This window comes from Halichoeres trimaculatus, unplaced genomic scaffold (genome assembly GCF_033239565.1).
Source record: "Halichoeres trimaculatus isolate MK-OKI-2021-1 unplaced genomic scaffold, fHalTri1.1 fHalTri1_scaffold_10, whole genome shotgun sequence".
NCBI lineage: Eukaryota > Metazoa > Chordata > Actinopteri > Labriformes > Labridae > Halichoeres > Halichoeres trimaculatus.
This window is the reverse complement of record NW_027437187.1, coordinates 38409940-38427252: the sequence shown is the minus strand read 5'-3', so window position 1 is coordinate 38427252 and position 17313 is coordinate 38409940. Positions and strand designations below refer to the sequence as shown.

At 45.6% G+C, this 17313-nt stretch overlaps 2 protein-coding genes across 2 annotated transcripts; one reads left to right on the top strand and one right to left on the bottom strand.

The window, feature by feature from the left end:
* The first annotated feature begins 4146 nt into the window (after positions 1 to 4146).
* Positions 4147 to 5456, top strand: LOC141796652 (muscarinic acetylcholine receptor M4-like). The gene is made up of 2 exons (XM_074677881.1): positions 4147 to 4803; positions 4879 to 5456. The coding sequence occupies exons 1-2, from the start codon at positions 4164 to 4166 to the stop codon at positions 5454 to 5456; spliced, it is 1218 nt and encodes a 405-aa protein (XP_074533982.1). The 5' UTR covers positions 4147 to 4163.
* A 2649-nt stretch (positions 5457 to 8105) lies between these two features.
* On the bottom strand, positions 8106 to 14822 carry LOC141796567 (midkine-B-like). Its single transcript, XM_074677768.1, has 5 exons — positions 14752 to 14822; positions 10515 to 10603; positions 9560 to 9733; positions 9240 to 9398; positions 8106 to 8532 (listed from the first exon to the last, which is right to left on the bottom strand). The coding sequence occupies exons 2-5, from the start codon at positions 10600 to 10602 to the stop codon at positions 8513 to 8515; spliced, it is 441 nt and encodes a 146-aa protein (XP_074533869.1). The 5' UTR covers position 10603; positions 14752 to 14822; the 3' UTR covers positions 8106 to 8512.
* Positions 14823 to 17313: the final 2491 nt, after the last annotated feature.

Here is a 17313-nt window from a genome sequence, read left to right as displayed (position 1 = left end):
AAAAAGTAAAAAATTTATAGAAATAAAGTAAAAAAATCACAGGAAAAAGGGCAAAAATTCACCAGAAAAAAAGTAAAAAAAATTACGAAAATAAAGTTAAGAATTTACAGGAAAATAGTTGAAAATTTACAGGAATAAAATCATTGAATTAAGGTTAAAAATAATCAAGAATTTAGTCATTTATTTTCAGGAATACGTACATATGTCTTTCAGAAGATCTCAGAAGTTTAGTCTGAGAAATGTGAGATCACGTGTGTCACGGTTTTTGTTGATGAGATCCTCTCCTGGGTGAAGTCATGTCCTGTTTTTTAATCATATTTTATCAGGTCTGAAAGAGACTTCATTCTCGTACATTGAAGACTTTATTCTGGTGAATTTTTTTTTTTTATTCCAGGAAGTTTTTGGTACTAATCTTGTGAATTATCTTTTGTTTTTCCTGATGGTGGCGCTGATTCTCCATCGTAGGGATATATATAAAAAAAAAAAAGGAGCTGTTCCCTCGTTCTGACTGACGTGTTTATGGTTTCAGCCGGACTCTCCTCCTCTTCCATCAGAGGTTAAGAGTTAAAATGAACGTGTAAAGATTTCAAACCTGAACCAGTCTGAGTAAAAACCTGTTCACTACGGAAGGAAGGTGAGTCTGAGCTTCATGGCGCTGACGGAGGACAGAGTGAGGCCTCTGTGGGACTTCCTGTTTACAGTCAGACCCAGAGTCAGACCTGCTCCTGTCTGTGGTCAGGTCTGAGGGTGAAGTCCAGGGTCAGAGGTCTCACTCTCAGACCTCCTGCTGTGAGAGGAATCCTGGTCCAGTGTAGGACGCTAAGTCACATGACCTGAAGGAAAACCTGACCCTGAAGTCTGAGAGCGCGGACGCAAAAACACAAAGTTTTATTTTATCAAGTTTCTGTGGTGGGGATAGCCCCGCCCCCTCCTGCTACAGAGGCCACGCCCACTTCCTTCTTAAAGCTCCTGAGGAAGAAAACTTGAATTTCCCTGAACTGTGCAGGGACACTGTGATTGGAGGATTCAGAGCTCTTTACCTGTGTGTGTTTTTGTACCTGTGCATCCTCCAGGTGAGTCCTGCAGGTAAGTCCTCCTGGTGGTCTGGGCCCTGGTGGTCTGGGCCCTGGTGGTCTGGGGCCCTGGTGGTGGTCTGAATGCTCGTCCTGGTTTTACTTGACTCATGAACATGTGACAGACGTGTGCAGCTCCTGTTTTTAACCTGTGTGTTTGAGGGGTCTCCAGAGGTGGGCGGGGCTTGTGAGCACCTGTGTTAACGAAGCAGCCAATCAGAGCCTGAGGTTTGTTCAGCTGAACGCTTTTCTCTGTTTGACTTTTAGACGTGATGTTATTAAAGAGCTTTCAGATTCAGTCACGTGACTCTCATTCAGCCAATAAGCTGCCTGCCTGCTGCACACCTTAAACCCTCACCTGTCTGTGCCAAGGTGCAACACCTGGCCCCAAACCAGGGCCTCCTCTGCTGCCAGACCAGACTACTGTAACCACATAAAACCAGAGTCCATCTCCAGGTCTGTCTCCAGGTTTTTGTCCTGTACCCAGGGTCTCAGTGTGTCTTTCTCTGGTCTACATGGTCCAGGTGTAGGTCCTGGGTTTGTGATGTGACCCTGGGATTTGGTGTCACACAGGATCCACCCTGATCAGGATCCACTCTGATGCTGTGTTTGGCCCTGTTATGAAGTCTTGTGGTCTCCATGTGGTCTCGTCTGTGAGCTGCTGGTTCAGGGACCTGGTCTGCTCTGTGTCCTCTTTATGTCCCCGTCATATAAAAGTCCAGGTCTCCTCTAAACACCCAGCTCCTCCTGGTCTCTGTGAGTCCAGACCCTTAAATCATCAGCTCCCTGTTTACACCCTCAGACACCCAGACCCTGGTCCAGATCCAGATCCAACACAGTCCACTTTGCTTTGGGTCAGAGACGCTCCAGCATCAGAGCTTTAGACCTGATCCCTGAGTCCCACCCAGACCAGCAGGTCCCTGATCAGACCCAGACCAGCAGGTCCCTGATCAGACTCTGAGCTTATCCTGTCCGTACTCTGTGTGTGTGTGTGTGTGTGTGTGTGTGTGTGTGTGTGTGTGTGTGTGTGTGTGTGTGTGTGTGTGTGTGTGTGTGTGTGTGTGTGTGTGTGTCTCCTCTCGTTAACCCGTCTGTGGATAAACAGGAGCTGAGCTCCTCTCTGTGTTTGCTCTGTGGTTTTTCATTGTCCCTCATGGAACCTGGATCAGAGGAGGCCGGGTCTCAGCTGACGTCTGATGGGGAGACACAGGGGGGAGGAGGGGGAGAGGGGGGGGTGTTAATGAGGATGGATGAGGGAGTCCTCCGCTGCTTATAAACCTCAGACAGACGAACAGAGACGCACAGAGGACCAGGAGGACCAGGAGGACCAGGAGGAGACCGTCAGCTGCAGGTCCAGCACCAGGACCCCTCTGGACCTCAGACTCCCTCAGGTGGGTCCAGTTTAACAGGTTAAAAACTGTTTTATTTGAGCTCAAACTGAGGAGGAAGCTGGGGCTGGAGCCCCCTGCTGGTCGTTGGAGTAACTGCACCGTCAGAGTGAAGAAAGCAGCGAAGAGTCAGAGGAGAGGAGAGAGATTTCTGTTTCTACTCTGAGAGGAGTCTGTGAGTATCTTTAGAAAGCGCTACATAAATATGATTTAATTATTATCATTCTTTTATTTAACGAGGTAAACTCCCACTAACGAGCTAAAACCAGCCGTCAGACTCAACAAACACTGACGGTTCGTTTGTATCATGGATGAATCACAGAGGCTCAGTTTGGGAATTAAAAGATTCAGATTTTATTTCTCTTCATCTACAGACCACTGAGGAATCAAAAACTGATCTGTTTTTCTCCTTCACGTCAGGTTTCTGAACTATAGGATCCCGTTTTTTTCAAAAGTAGGAAAACTACTTTACTTATCAGGTGTGTGCTTGTTTTATAAAAATCTTCAATTATTGACTCACAAGGAAATATGACAGAAAGAGGCAGGACAGCAATGTTTATCTAACACTGTGATGTTTTTATAAAGGATAAGTCTACAGGAGCAGACACGATCTGGAACAAAGGAAATATGTATCTATCGGTTATTAAGATTATTGAATTATGGAAATACATCATAAATATATAAAGAGAGCAGCCGAAAAGGAAAGTTTATATGAAGTGTTTATCTCAAAGCTCAGCAGGGACGACGGCTGGTTGCTGTAAACTCTCAGAGCAGCTCGTCACATTCCTGCTCTGTGATGTAAACATGTTAAACTGCGTCCAAAGCTTCATCCTGTGTTAAAGTTATATCTGTGAGCACAGACTTATTCACATGATGTGTGATTAGATGGTATTACAACTGTTATAGGTGTGATTTAAAATGAGGTGAAGCATCAAAATAACATCAGAATATAAACAGAATCATTGGAGAAATAATGAAGGTGAAGAAAATCATTGAAGAGGAAATGAAAATAAAACAGCTTACTCTAATAAAACAAGAGTTCTGCTGTAAAGACCTGCTCCTTAGACCTTAACGCCAGGTTATGTAAAAAAAAAACAACGTTAGGTATTGGTGTGTGTGTAATCAAATATTCATCAACCTAAACGTTGTAAACTTTGCTGTATTTTGTCATAAGCTCTTACTTCCTGCAGGAACCAGCATTTTGTAATAAGTGACGCAGTTTGTTTGAACATTGCAAAGTTTATAACAAAGAGCAGCATTTTTACATACTGAGGTGGAAATTTATCACATGATTACACATTGTGGCGTTACAGACCTGTTTCCACCATGTGGTCCGGTTTGGATCAGAACCGTTTGGTACGGGTCCCAGGGGGCCTGTCCCGGTTTGAGTCAAAGAAAATGCCCATGCCTGCCGTACTGAGACGAACTGAACTCGTTTGGTGGTAACGAGGCTTTGACTGGATGTAGATGATGTTTCTGCTGTTTCTGCACTCAGCCCCTAGTGGACACTCAGGGAACTGCAGTTTGTAAAACTTCATATTTTAAGCTTGTGTGTGTGTTCCTGTGTGTGTGTGTGTGTGTGTGTGTGTGTGTGTGTGTGTGTGTGTGTGTGTGTGTGTGTGTGTGTGTGTGTGTGTGTCACAGGAACATGGCGGGCCTCCCTGACACTGATGCTAACGCCTCAGCGTGGCCGCCCCCCTGCATGAACGCTTCCTGTCAACCTCCCATCAGGTTGTGTCCGTTCAGCTTGGTCCAGCTGATCCTCGTCGTCATGGTAACCACCTCCCTCAGCATCATCACCGTGGTCGGCAACACGCTGGTCATCCTGTCCATCGTGGTGAACCGTCACCTGCGCACCATCAACAACTACTTCCTGTTGAGCCTGGCGGTGGCCGACCTGATCATCGGGCTGCTCTCCATGAACCTGTACACGCTCTACCTGCTGTGGGGCCGCTGGCCCCTGGGGGCCGCCCTCTGTGACCTGTGGCTGGTGGAGGACCACGTGGTGAGCAACGCGTCCGTCATGAACCTGCTCATCATCAGTCTGGACCGCTACCTGTGCATGACGCGGCCGCTCAGCTACCCCGTGAGGCGCACGGGCCAGATGGCCGGTCTGATGATTGGCGCCGCCTGGCTGCTGTCGGTGGTGCTCTGGGCCCCCGCCATCCTCTGCTGGCAGACGTCCGGGGGCCGCCGTGTGGTCCCTGAAGGACTGTGCTACACCCAGCTCCTCGCCAGCCCCGCCGTCACGCTGGCCACGACGCTTCCTTCGTTCTACCTGCCGGCGCTCGTCATGATCGCTCTGTACAGCCGCCTCTCCGTGGCCAGCCAGAGCCGACTGAGCGCGCTCAGAACAGACCGAGGTTCGCTCAGAACAGACCGAGGTTCGCTCAGGGTGTCCAGCCCGTCCATCAAAGCCTTCCTCCTGAAGCGGCGCAGCTGGGTGACCAGTGACCCCGGCTCTGACGCCTCTCTGAACCAATCAGAGTCCAGCACGCCAAAGCACCGGAGGAACCAGAGGGGGGCGTCCCGGAGTCCAGGTGAGACGTCGGAGCAGGTGGACATGTGTCTGTCTCCTCAGGCGTGTCCCACCCGTACCGCCGCCCGACCGCTCGCCGACAGGGACTCAAAGATCGAGAACGAGTCCTCGTCCGCCACCGACCTCCACAGGACGGCTTCAGCGGCGTTCTCCGCCTGCCCCAGCTTCAGGTCTCAGGAACGTCGGAGACGTCGAGTGATGGCGAGGGAGAGGCGGGTCACTAAGACCATCCTGGCCATCCTGCTGGCCTTCATCCTCACCTGGACGCCGTATAACGTCATGTCGGTCGTGGCGGCCTTCTGCCACGTCTGCATCCCTGAGTCTCTGTGGACGACCGGGTACTGGCTCTGCTACGTCAACAGCGCCATCAACCCGGGCTGCTACGCCCTCTGCAACGTCACCTTCAGGAAAACCTTCTGCAGCCTGCTCAGGTGTCGCAGCAGGAAGTTACCCTGAGCACGAGGCCCTCAGGGGGCAGGACTTCCTGTCTGTGACTGAATCTGATGCTAGCGCTAAGAGCTGCTGCTCAAAGAGTTCAGAGTGAATAAAATCAAGCTTTGAAACTGGAACTCTGATTTAAAGTTCACCTGTTGGCTGTTAGCTGTTAGCTGTTAGCATCAGCTGTATGTCAGAGCTGGTTAATGTGACAGCATGCTAACATGTTAGCATCAGCTGTATGCCAGAGCTGGTTAATGTGACAGCATGCTAACATGTTAGCATCAGCTGTATGTCAGAGCTGGTTAATGTGACAGCATGCTAACATGTTAGCATCAGCTGTATGCCAGAGCTGGTTAATGTGACAGCATGCTAACATGTTAGCATCAGCTGTATGCCAGAGCTGGTTAATGTGACAGCATGCTAACATTTTAGCATCAACTGTATGCCAGAGCTGGTTAATGTGACAGCATGCTAACATGTTAGCATCAGCTGTATGCCAGAGCTGGTTAATGTGACAGCATGCTAACATGTTAGCATCAGCTGTATGTCAGAGCTGGTTAATGTGACAGCATGCTTATATGTTAGCATCAGCTGTATGCCAGAGCTGGTTAATGTGACAGCATGCTAACATGTTAGCATCAGCTGTATGCCAGAGCTGGTTAATGTGACAGCATGCTAACATGTTAGCATCAGCTGTATGCCAGAGCTGGTTAATGTGACAGCATGCTAACATTTTAGCATCAACTGTATGTCAGAGCTGGTTAATGTGACAGCATGCTAACATGTTAGCATCAGCCGTATGCCAGAGCTGGTTAATGTGACAGCATGCTAACATATTAGCACCTTTCAGCAGCAAAGTGCTACTCAAAAAAAACTATAACACATGATTTATTAAGACGATTAAAAGTTTCAGGAGCTAACGGCTAACCTGATGAATAGCTCAGTGCGTGGCTAGCTGTTAGCTTCATCAGTGATTACAAAGAGCTAATGGTGGACATGAAACGAGGGAAAGAAAAGGAAAGAGTCAAATATTTCAGAGCCAGTGGGATAATTTCTTTTTTTTAATAAATCCTGAGAAATAAAACCTGTTTTACATTTTTCAAAAACTCTGAAATTATTTTTTTGTTTTGTTTTGTTTTCAAAACTCTGACTTCCTTTGTTTCAGGAAATGATCTGAAATGTGTGTCCTCCATCAGTGAGAATCAGAGACAGTGTGAAAAAGTATTCTGAATAAAATACTCATGGTCAAACCTCTGTCATCTTTTTTTTTTATTCTGAAAAACAGTGAAGCTTTATGCTGTTTTCATTATTCTGACCTCAATATTTCAGTGAAACAATCTAAAACATTTGTTGTTAGTTTAAAACAGTCCGAGCCGTATGATTAAAATTTACTCTAAATAAAGCACAGGTGGTAACACCTTTGTTTTTTTTCATTTTCCAAAATTCCAAATATTGTTTTTTTCCCTCTGTCTTTATTTTAATTTTTTTTGTCATTTTCCTAATTCCTGAAAAGAAAACAGAAACTTAAATAAGTTTTAAAAAAATAATAACTGACGACATTTCTTTTTCAAAATGCTGTCTTTTTGTGTTGCTGCAAATTGATCTGAAATGTTGGTCCTTTCTTTCAGATAATTAGGGTCAGTATGATAAAATGTATTAAAGTTAAACCTTTAAATCAATAAATCAATAAATCAATAAATAAGTGTTTTACCTTTTCTTAAAAAAACTGAATGCTGACCCTTGATATATGTCAAAAACTCTAATGTCATACATTTCAGTGAAATAATTTCAAGTATTTGTTGTTAATTACATTTGGAGCTAATCAGATAGAAATGAATTATAAAAAAAGCACAAATGGTAAAACGCTTGTTTTTTTATTTTCCCCAAATTCTTAAAACAGTGAAGGGTCAGCATTGTTATTATTATTATTAATTAATTAATTAATTAATTTATTTATTCATTCATTTATTATATTTATTTTATTTTATTTTATTTTATTTTTTTCCAAACTTCAAATTCTGACTATTTATAATTCTGTGAAACTATCTGGAATATTTGTTGTTTATCAAAGAAAATGTGATTAAATTATTAAAATTTAATCTACCTAAAAACCAGAGAGGTAAACATTTGTTAAAATTCTTAAAAAAATAAAAAATAAAAAAAAGGGGTAAGCCTTAATTTTTTTTTTTTTTGGTAGTGTTTTCTTGACTTTGTGCATTTCAGTAAAATGTTTTGAAATATTTGAAATATTTGCGCTCAGTCTAAGATATTCACAGCCAGTGTGATAAAAATCTGTTTAAATTCTGACTTCTTGTATTTCCATGATATCATCTGAAATATTTGCCCCCTGTCACAGCCAGCGTGATTTAACTGTATCCTGAATAAAACTCTAGTGGGAAAACTTTTGGTCGTCCAGACTGAAACATCAGAGGTTAGCTTTGTGGTTTATAGAAATGTTGAGGTTTTATTTTCCATGAAATCATCTGAAACAATTATCTAAAAAAAAACAGTCAGTGTGTAGATTTTCTTTTTCTTTCCATAACTTTGTTTTTCTTCAGTGAAATGATCTGAAGGACGTGTGCCCTGTCAGAGACCGTCTCAGTCAGTGTGATGAAGATCTGGACGAAGCGCTGATGGTCGATAAAAACACACGGACAGGAAGTGTTCACCAAAACAATGTACAGTCTTTAATGTGTTCATTTATACAGAGTCATCCTGTGAGTTCAAAAATAGATTTATGGACAGTTTCCCATCATGCCGCCTGTTAATGTGACACATTTAAAGGTTTAGACTCAGACAGCACTGAGCGCGCTCAGACCAGCCTCTCAGGGTGTTCACTAAAAGCTTTGGGACTAAAGGTTAAACTAGCAGCTACAAGAGGAGGTTTATCCAGAGACAGGAACAGACGGACAGGCCGGGATCCGGACAGGCCGGGATCCGGACAGGCCGGGATCTGGACCAGCGTTTTGGAGGAGTCTCTCGGTTTTTAGGTCGATGAGGAGCTGAGACGATTGTTCAGGAGGAGGAAGAGGAGGATCCTGTCGTCTTCTGCTCCCGTCGTCATCTTCCTCTCTTCAGTTTGACTTCTTCTCCCCTACACCAGACACACACACACACACACACACACACACACACACACACACACACACACACACACACACACACACTGATTACTGACCCCAGCCTCACTCGAGCCAATCACTGATCTCCATCCAATCACTTCTTTGGTTTTAAAATCCAGACAAACAGCCCAGAAACAACCTGGATCAGGCGGCCCGCCCCCTGCTGGAGGACCAGAGAACTGCAAAGCAGTCACCACGAGTCCTGGCTCCAGAGTTTTTTAAGTCAGCTTCATTTAAAGTGAATGTTAGAGCATGAGCTGTCAGTAATTTCATCAGATTATAGATTATTTTATAGATTATTTTATAGATTATTTTAATCCAAACTCAGTTTGAAACAGTTTGGTGATGAAAGAAAACTCTGTAAATAAAAAGTGTAAAACTTTAAAGGTTTAATTTATGAATCTGAACAAAGAGAACAGGAAACACGGGGTTTGGGTGAATCAGTGAAATAATAACTTTGTTCAAAGCTGCTCCATGAAGAAAGGATCAGAAAAGTTTTTGGACTCAGCTCAGAGAGAAGCTGAAGCTCAGGAAACCAGAGTCAGAAACTGAAGACGGACTGAAGCCAACAGGAAGTGAAGACTTCAAACGGTCACCAGGTGGCGCACGCTCCCTGTAGAGACGTGAGACCTGGTTTTAAGGGAACCTTTGTGCCCCCCTGACACGGTTCAGGTCTCACCTCGGGTCTTCTTGACTTTGGGGGAGCAGGGTTTGGACACCTTGACGGTGGTCTGGCACTCGGCGTTGAACAGCGCCCTCTTCAGGGTTCCTGACCGGCTCTTGGTGTTGGTGGTGGTGTCACAGGACCCCCAGGGGCCGAACTTATACTTACAGTCACCTGAGGGACCAGAGACAGGGTTAGAGTCCTTAAAACTAAAACCAGGAGACCATGATCCACCTGTGTGTGTGTGTGTGTGTGTGTGTGTGTGTGTGTGTTTGTGTGTGTGTGTGTGTGTGTGTGTGTGTGTGTGTGTGTGTGTGTGTGTGTGCTGGTCTCACTGATGTCCTTCTTCCAGTTGCAGGGGATCTTGCAGTGGATCTTGTCGGTGCGGTCTTTGCAGGTGGCCTCCCTCAGACCCTCTCCACAGTCTCCGTGCTCGGGGACACACTTCCCGTACTGGGTCTCAGCAGGGGAGCACTCTGAGACCGGCCGGGACTTCTCATGTTTCCCTCCTGAGGAGCAGAGAGGACACGGACTCTGTCAGGACCAGAACCAGCAGAGTCCCTCAGCCTGGGGCCAGGGACCACGTTAGACCACTTCAGAGAGTTCAGTCAGGGAGACCCCGAGGATCCCAGAGACCTCTCTGTGCACGTCATCAGCCTGACACACCTGCCTGTCAGGTGACCAGCTCGTCCAATCACTTCATGACAACAAGGTGAAATGATTGGACGACACACCTGTCAATCACGCTCTGACTTCCTGTGTTCAGTTTGTCAACACTCATGAACCAATCAGCTGATTCCACAGTGAGACAGAGTCCAGGACAAAGTTTCAGCTCCAACCCCCCAAAGGTCTGATCTGATCCCCACATGGTACCTGACCCAACCCCCAAAGGTCTGATCTGATCCCCACATGGTACCTGACCAACCCCCAAAGGTCTGATCTGAGCCCCACATGGTACCTGACCCAACCCCCAAAGGTCTGATCTGATCCCCACACGGTACCTGACCCAACCCCCAAAGGTCTGATCTGATCCCCACACGGTACCTGACCCAACCCCCAAAGGTCTGATCTGATCCCCACACGGTACCTGACCCAACCCCCAAAGGTCTGATCTGATCCCCACATGGTACCTGACCCAACCCCCAAAGGTCTGATCTGAGCCCCACATGGTACCTGACCCAACCCCCAAAGGTCTGATCTGAGCCCCACACGGTACCTGACCCAACCCCCAAAGGTCTGATCTGAGGAACACAGACACATTCATCTTTGTGTATTTATCCTCTAACTGACCTTTGTGACCTTTGGGTCGTTTGTTGGCCTCGGTGGACAGCGTCAGGACCAGGACCAGGAGCAGCGTCACGGAGAACAAACCTTGCATTCTGCAGACACAAACACAGAGATCTATAACATCTAGATCTATACACAGATCACTGACAGCATGATGTTGAAAACAGACATGATTAGAAACAAACACCATGGCCCAGAGTTCCCCCTTTAACCTTTGACCTTTGACCTTTAGTCTGATGATCTATAAAAAAAGCTCTGATTCATTATTTCTCTTCTTTAATCATCATGACATATCAATGATTTAAATTATTGTTTTATCCTCAGAAAAAAACTAAACCACCTGAACCTGACGACAGGACCAAACACAGAACACGAGAGCATCACACAGAGACACTCCAGGGTTCAACAGACACACAACACGTCCACCAGGGGGCGCTGAGCGACAGGAAGAAGAGACAGAACTAAACCAGGAGTAAGACCACAACCACCCTCAGAGACACAGAGACAGGATCCTTCATACAGACACACAGAGACACTGAAGACCTGCTGACTACAGGAGAAACAACAACAACAACAACAACAACTAAAGAAAAGGAAGGAAAAACAAAAACAAACAAAAACAGAAAGTACAAACAAGAGAAACCAAAACACAAAACGACCCGACACAGTGAGAGCCAAGCCACAAAAACACCAACAAAGTAAGGCTAAGACAGAGAAAATGCACAGACATACAGAAATACTCATCCATCCTCGACAAAGAGACAAAAACATTTGAACCAGGTCAAAATAAAAACAACGACCCGGAGATTAAAATCAGCTCCAGAGACGTTTAATCCACCAAAAAGTTCAAAAACTACAACGAGCAAAACAAGACACAAAACACCGTCTTCATTCAAAACTACAGCAAAGAAACAAATATCCACAACCAACAGGAAATAAAACCAACAACACAAACTACAGCTGAGACAGAAAAACAGGAAACAAAACAAAGACGTTACCGCCAACTACTGACAGAGACCAGGACAACCACAAAGACACAGAGAGAATTTAATTCAAGAAACAAAAATCTTAACACCAGCCAATCAGATGACAGTCCAGATCAACACGATGACAACACAAAAAATGAGTTCGCAAAAACTTCAAGGATAAAACAGGAAAACTGTAGAGACAAAACAAACAAGAGACAATAAACAACAATCAGACACATCGACAGGAGCTTTGAAAATCCTGACAACAACAAGAACACAAAACAAACAGAATACGAGAAAATCAATTACAAAAAAACAAACAAACAAACAAAAACATTCATGAAACAAACAAAGAGACGTAAACAAAAAGTCTACTACAAAGACAGGCAAACAACTACAAAGTGACGTCAACAGCTACAGACATAAACAACAGCTACAGAGAGACAGAAACAACAGCTACAGAGAGACAGAAACAACAGCTACAGAGAGACAGAAACAACAGCTACAAAGAGACAGAAACAACAGCTACAGAGAGGTGTGAGGGGGTCTCTCTGGTTCCCAGGGGCCGTTGTGTCCTGACCTGAGGTCAGACCTGACGTCTCTTCCATGAACACCTGACCCTGAGCTCTGAGATCTTTCTAGAAACCTCCTGAATGAACAGACCCTGATCTCCAGTCTGTCTGCTTTTCTGGAGCTGTCTTGTTGCTGGTGTTGAAACCCGGTCTGCTTGGGCCAGATGGTTCAAATTTAGTCCAAATGAAATCTGCTTTTTTTTTTTTTCAGCTGGGCCCCAAACCTCAGGACGTTAAGCCCAATAATCTGACTATTGTTACAGCAGCAGCAGCAGCAGCAGCAGCATGGGGATTATAGAAGTGGGCTAATGTATGCAGACACCCATCCTGTCCTGGTTCACGCTCAGAGCTCGAGCCTTAAACACACACTTTCAACATGATTTCAACACTTTCAACATACGCTCAAACTTTGAAAAAATGTCTGTTTATCTCCTCAACCCCGAATATCTAACCCTGTCACAGACCTAACCCCTGTGTAGGGATGGGTACGGGATAAGATACTTTTATAGGTAAATCCTGTCAAAAGTATTGGGTACTGATTCACGTAAAATGAAACAATACCATGTTTAGGTACCTGAACTCATCCTTGTGACTGTGAGGGAGTGGAAGAGAAGGAGAATTTCCATGCTGGACATGAACACAGCGTTACAAAAATGTTGAAGTGAAAAAAAAAAAAAAAAAAAAAAAAAAAAAAATATATATATATATATATATATATATATATATATATATATATATATATATATATATATATATATATATATATATATATATATTATTATTAAACAGATTGATATTTTTACCACATAAACAAAAAAAGTACCGAAAATTGGTACAGTTGAGCACTGATACCGACTGCCACGTACTGGGTATCTGTACTGTATCAGATCAAATGTGAAAGGTACCCACCCCTAGCCCTGTCAGAGACTGAGGAATGACAGTTTTAGGTGGCGGTTTGAGGTGGTTGTGGCAGTGGTGGTTTGGGGTGGTTGTGGCAGTGGTGGTTAAGGGTGGTTGTGGTGGTTTGGGGTGGTTGTTGCGTTGGCGGTTTGAGGTGGTTGTTGCGTTGGCGGTTTGGGGTGGTTGTGGCAGTGGTGGTTTGGGGTGGTTGTGGCAGTGGTGGTTAAGGGTGGTTGTGGTGGTTTGGGGTGGTTGTTGCGTTGGCGGTTTGAGGTGGTTGTTGCGTTGGCGGTTTGGGGTGGTTGTGGCAGCGGAAGTTTGGGGTGGTTGTTGCGTTGGCAGTTTGAGGTGGTTGTGGCAGTGGTGGTTAAGGGTGGTTGTGGCGGTTTGGGGTGGTTGTGGTGGTTTGGGGTGGTTGTGGCGGTTTTGGGTGTCGGTGGTGGTGGTGGTGGTGGTGGTGGTGGCGGCAGCAGCATCAGCTCAGAGCTGAAACGCTCTGCAGAGTCTTGGCTGTGCATTGAGAAAAAGAGAGAGTCAATTACCCATAAAGCCCCTCTCTGGCGCTCTGTTGTCTTTGTGCTGAGAAATGACAGACTCCTCTTTCAGGCCTCCATTAAAGCAAAGGAGCTCTTTCACATGTCAGCTGGCAGAGCAAACCCTGCTCCTCCCGCTCCTCCCGCTCCTCCTGCGGCTTTTTATGAGCAAAGAACCGGCTCTCAGCAGGCCTCCAGTCTGTCCTCCATCAATGAAGAAGAGGAGGAGGAGAGGGGGAGGAAGAGCGTGGGGGGAGGCCAAGCAGCGTCTGAAAGAGCTCTTTAGATTCCCCCTCAAAAGAATACTGATTCATTGGGCCAAAACAAAGCCTGTGCTAGCCCCGTTTCATTTCTCTAAAGCCGACAGCGAGTCCATGCCACGTCTTCAGCCGTGTCCCCCGCCCTGAATGGAAACCTCTTTGCATGAGCAAACAATGAGATCTCAGCGTGGAGAAAAGGAGAGGGATGCTCCCTTTGGTCCAGAACCAGGAACCACATTTAGAGGAACTTCCTCCTGAATCTTAAAGTTCACCTCGCATCCGCTCACAGTTCGTCCTGCGCTGAACATCCTGCGTGATTAAAGGAGCGATCCACACATTTCACACTTTCACTGACACCTCAGATACGTGAGGAATCCTGCTCAGCTCAGTCTGAAGAGAGCACGAAGCAGGTTTTTCTCTCTGCTCTGCAGGAAGAGTTTGAGACGCAGCAGAGCCAGAGCGTGCAAAGCCTCGTCCTCATGAACAGACGCAGAAATCACTGAAATATGAACGCCTGAAGCCAGAGTGTTAAAGAGCTCAGAGGAGGACGAGGATGATCTGTTTGGAGGATGTTTGAAGATTCACAACAGGAAACTAAAACTTCAAACGTTGATTAAAAAGAAAGTTTTTCTGTTCTTCATGTCAACAACAGAAAACTTCATGTTTGTAGTTTCTTTGCTAAAACATCAGCCAATCACAGCCAAGCACTCACTGTACTCCAACAATGAACTTTATGGTTAATTAATCTGTTTATAACAGAAAGGAAACAGTTACTGAAGTTAAACCCCAGAAAAACAGGCGGACTGGTCCTTTAAACTCAGACTCTGGAGCAGAGACGCTCAGCAGGTGGATTTCCCTCCTTCAACAAATAAACTGCTTCGTTTCTGCTCATCTCTTAAAGTTACAATAATTCACAAACCTCTCAGAGTCACAGACAGCTTCAATAAAATAAAAATAAATCTCACAGAGGAGGAGGAGGAGAAGAGGAGGAGAAGAGGAGAACTTACGTGTCGGGCTGAGAGGAGCAGCCAGTCGAGCTGTGGAGTCGTCGCCTTCTGACGCTGCCTTCAGCTGCTGCTCCACATCCCTCCCCTCACACACTCATTCACTCACACACACACACACACACACACACACACACACACACACACACACACACACACACACACACACACACACACACACACACACACACACACACACACACACACACACACACACACACACACGAACACTCTCCCTCTATCTCTCTTTTTCACTCACACACCCTCCAATCCAAAACCACGACTCACCCAAAACCTTTAACCTACTTACAGACTACAAACACACACACACACACACACACACACACACACACACACACACACACACACACACACACACACAGCCCATGTTTTTTAACCCTTCAGTTTGTCAACATTAGTAAAAAAAAAGCAAAAAAAATAAACAAAAAACTAAAATCCAAACTTTAGACTAACAACCCTGACCAAAACACGTCTAAGGTCTGATGATTTATCACGTGACGGTTTTTATTTCTCTTCATCACGGTTTCTTTACGGCGCCGTGCGTGGCGTGGGCTCAGGATCCTCAGTGTGTGACATCACATGGAAACATGGAGGGGGGTCTGGATGGTCTGAGTCTGTTTTGCTGGATCCAGGGATCTGGGACCTGAACAGAGTGAGAGGCACCCTGAACCAAAACCAGCTCCCTCGGTATTCTGGGCGAACCCCACCATTGTGCAGCCAGAGTCTAAGTCTAAGTCTAATCCCTCCCCTGTCTCCCCCTCCTGACGTATTTTATATTTCTGAAAAAAAAAAACCAAACATCGTCAGCTGTCAGTCATCGTTAAACGTGAAGTAAAGCCTCAGTTTTAACCTCTAATAACTAATGAAAAAGAAACTTTTCAGAAAAAAAAGAGACTTGGACATCTGGACTGGCTGGGAGACAGAGTTTTTGACCTGTACTGCAGCCAGCCACCACCAGGGGGAGCAGCTTTCATGAGCAGTTTATTTCTTTGACAGTTTACGGTCAGGACCCTGTGGGATGAGCCTGGTTAGTCGGGGTTTTAGACCTACGGCCAAACAAACGGGGTCCCCTCAGTCTGGGACTGTAATCCGTCACGTGTCCCCATAACTCAGAGAAACGAGGACACACGGTGGACGTCCCCACACGGAGAATATGTAAACAACATATGGACAAAACCAGCCTGATGGTGACATCACAGCGCTAATCCTCCTCACCCCGAGGAACAAAACAAGCTCAGTCCATCAGCACTCAATGGACTGTGTGTGTGTGTGTGTGTGTGTGTGTGTGTGTGTGTGTGTGTGTGTGTGTGTGTGTGTGTGTGTGTGTGTGTGTGTGTGTGTGTGTGTGTGTGTTATGGCAGTGGGTGATTCTCTGCATGCAAAGTGTGGAGCTCAGGTGGTGTCACAGAGGACAGGTGTGTGAAAGGAACACGTTGGAAGAGGTCAAAGGTCGCTCAGACTCTGCTGGATGTTAGTACGAAGAAAAACTGATCACACACACCACCACACACACCATCACACACACCATCACACACACCATCACACCACGTCAGTCCTCCAACATCCTGAGGCGAGAGAGCTACGGTTAGCTGCTCTCAGAGGGTTGAGTCCTCTGGTGCTGAACATCCAGGAGAGGAGGAGGAGGAGGAGGAGGAGGAGGAGGAGGAGGAGGAGGAGGAGGAGGGTCTTGCAGTGATGGCTCAGTCATGCGTGCAGACCTTTGTTAAAGTCTGCAGCTGGGAGCACAGAGCTGGGGGGGGGGGGGGTCCTAGCTCCGCCCCCTCCATCATCACATGTGTTGTTGTTGTTGTTCATCCCTCAGGTCTCCTCTCTGTGTGTACTGTAGACCTCAGGGCTCTGGATTACCCATAATGCATTGTTGAGGTTGATAGCTGAGAGATGATGTCATTGTTTTTATTTGTTAAAGTTGAAGTTTTTGATCCAAACATTGATTTTTATGTTTATCTGAAACCAACACTCAGAACCCCAGACCCCCTGCTGTTTCCCTGCTGACTCCTGATTGGTCGATACGACTCAGAGATCCATGACCTCGATGAGGCTGAGTGTTTATCAGTATTATTCATACCAGTGTCCTTATCACTTCTGCTTATTGATCTGATTCTTTATTGGTTCCCTGATCAGCTCTTCCTGTGAGTTTTCTCTGGACAGGAAGTAGCTTCACAGGTTTCCTGTTTCCACAACATTTTACTGAGTTTATCAGAAAATAAATGTGAAATCATCTCTGGATCTGGGTATCTCTGGATGTCAATACGTAAAAACCAGGTCAGGTGACGTTGATGTACTGTTTGTTGTATGTCATTGACTGAAGTGTGCCATCTAGTGGACATTTGGAGTTTCAGTGTTTGCAGAGAGTAACTGTGAAATGTTTCTGTGGTTAAAGGTGAAATTCTGCTTTAAAACCAAAGTTTTATCAATGCATGCTAACTGCTAGCATATCACTGTAGGGGCTGTTTACACGACAACTGTTTTAGGGTGAAACACGAACGTTTTGTTGCATTTCAGCCTCACGTTTACACGGAAACA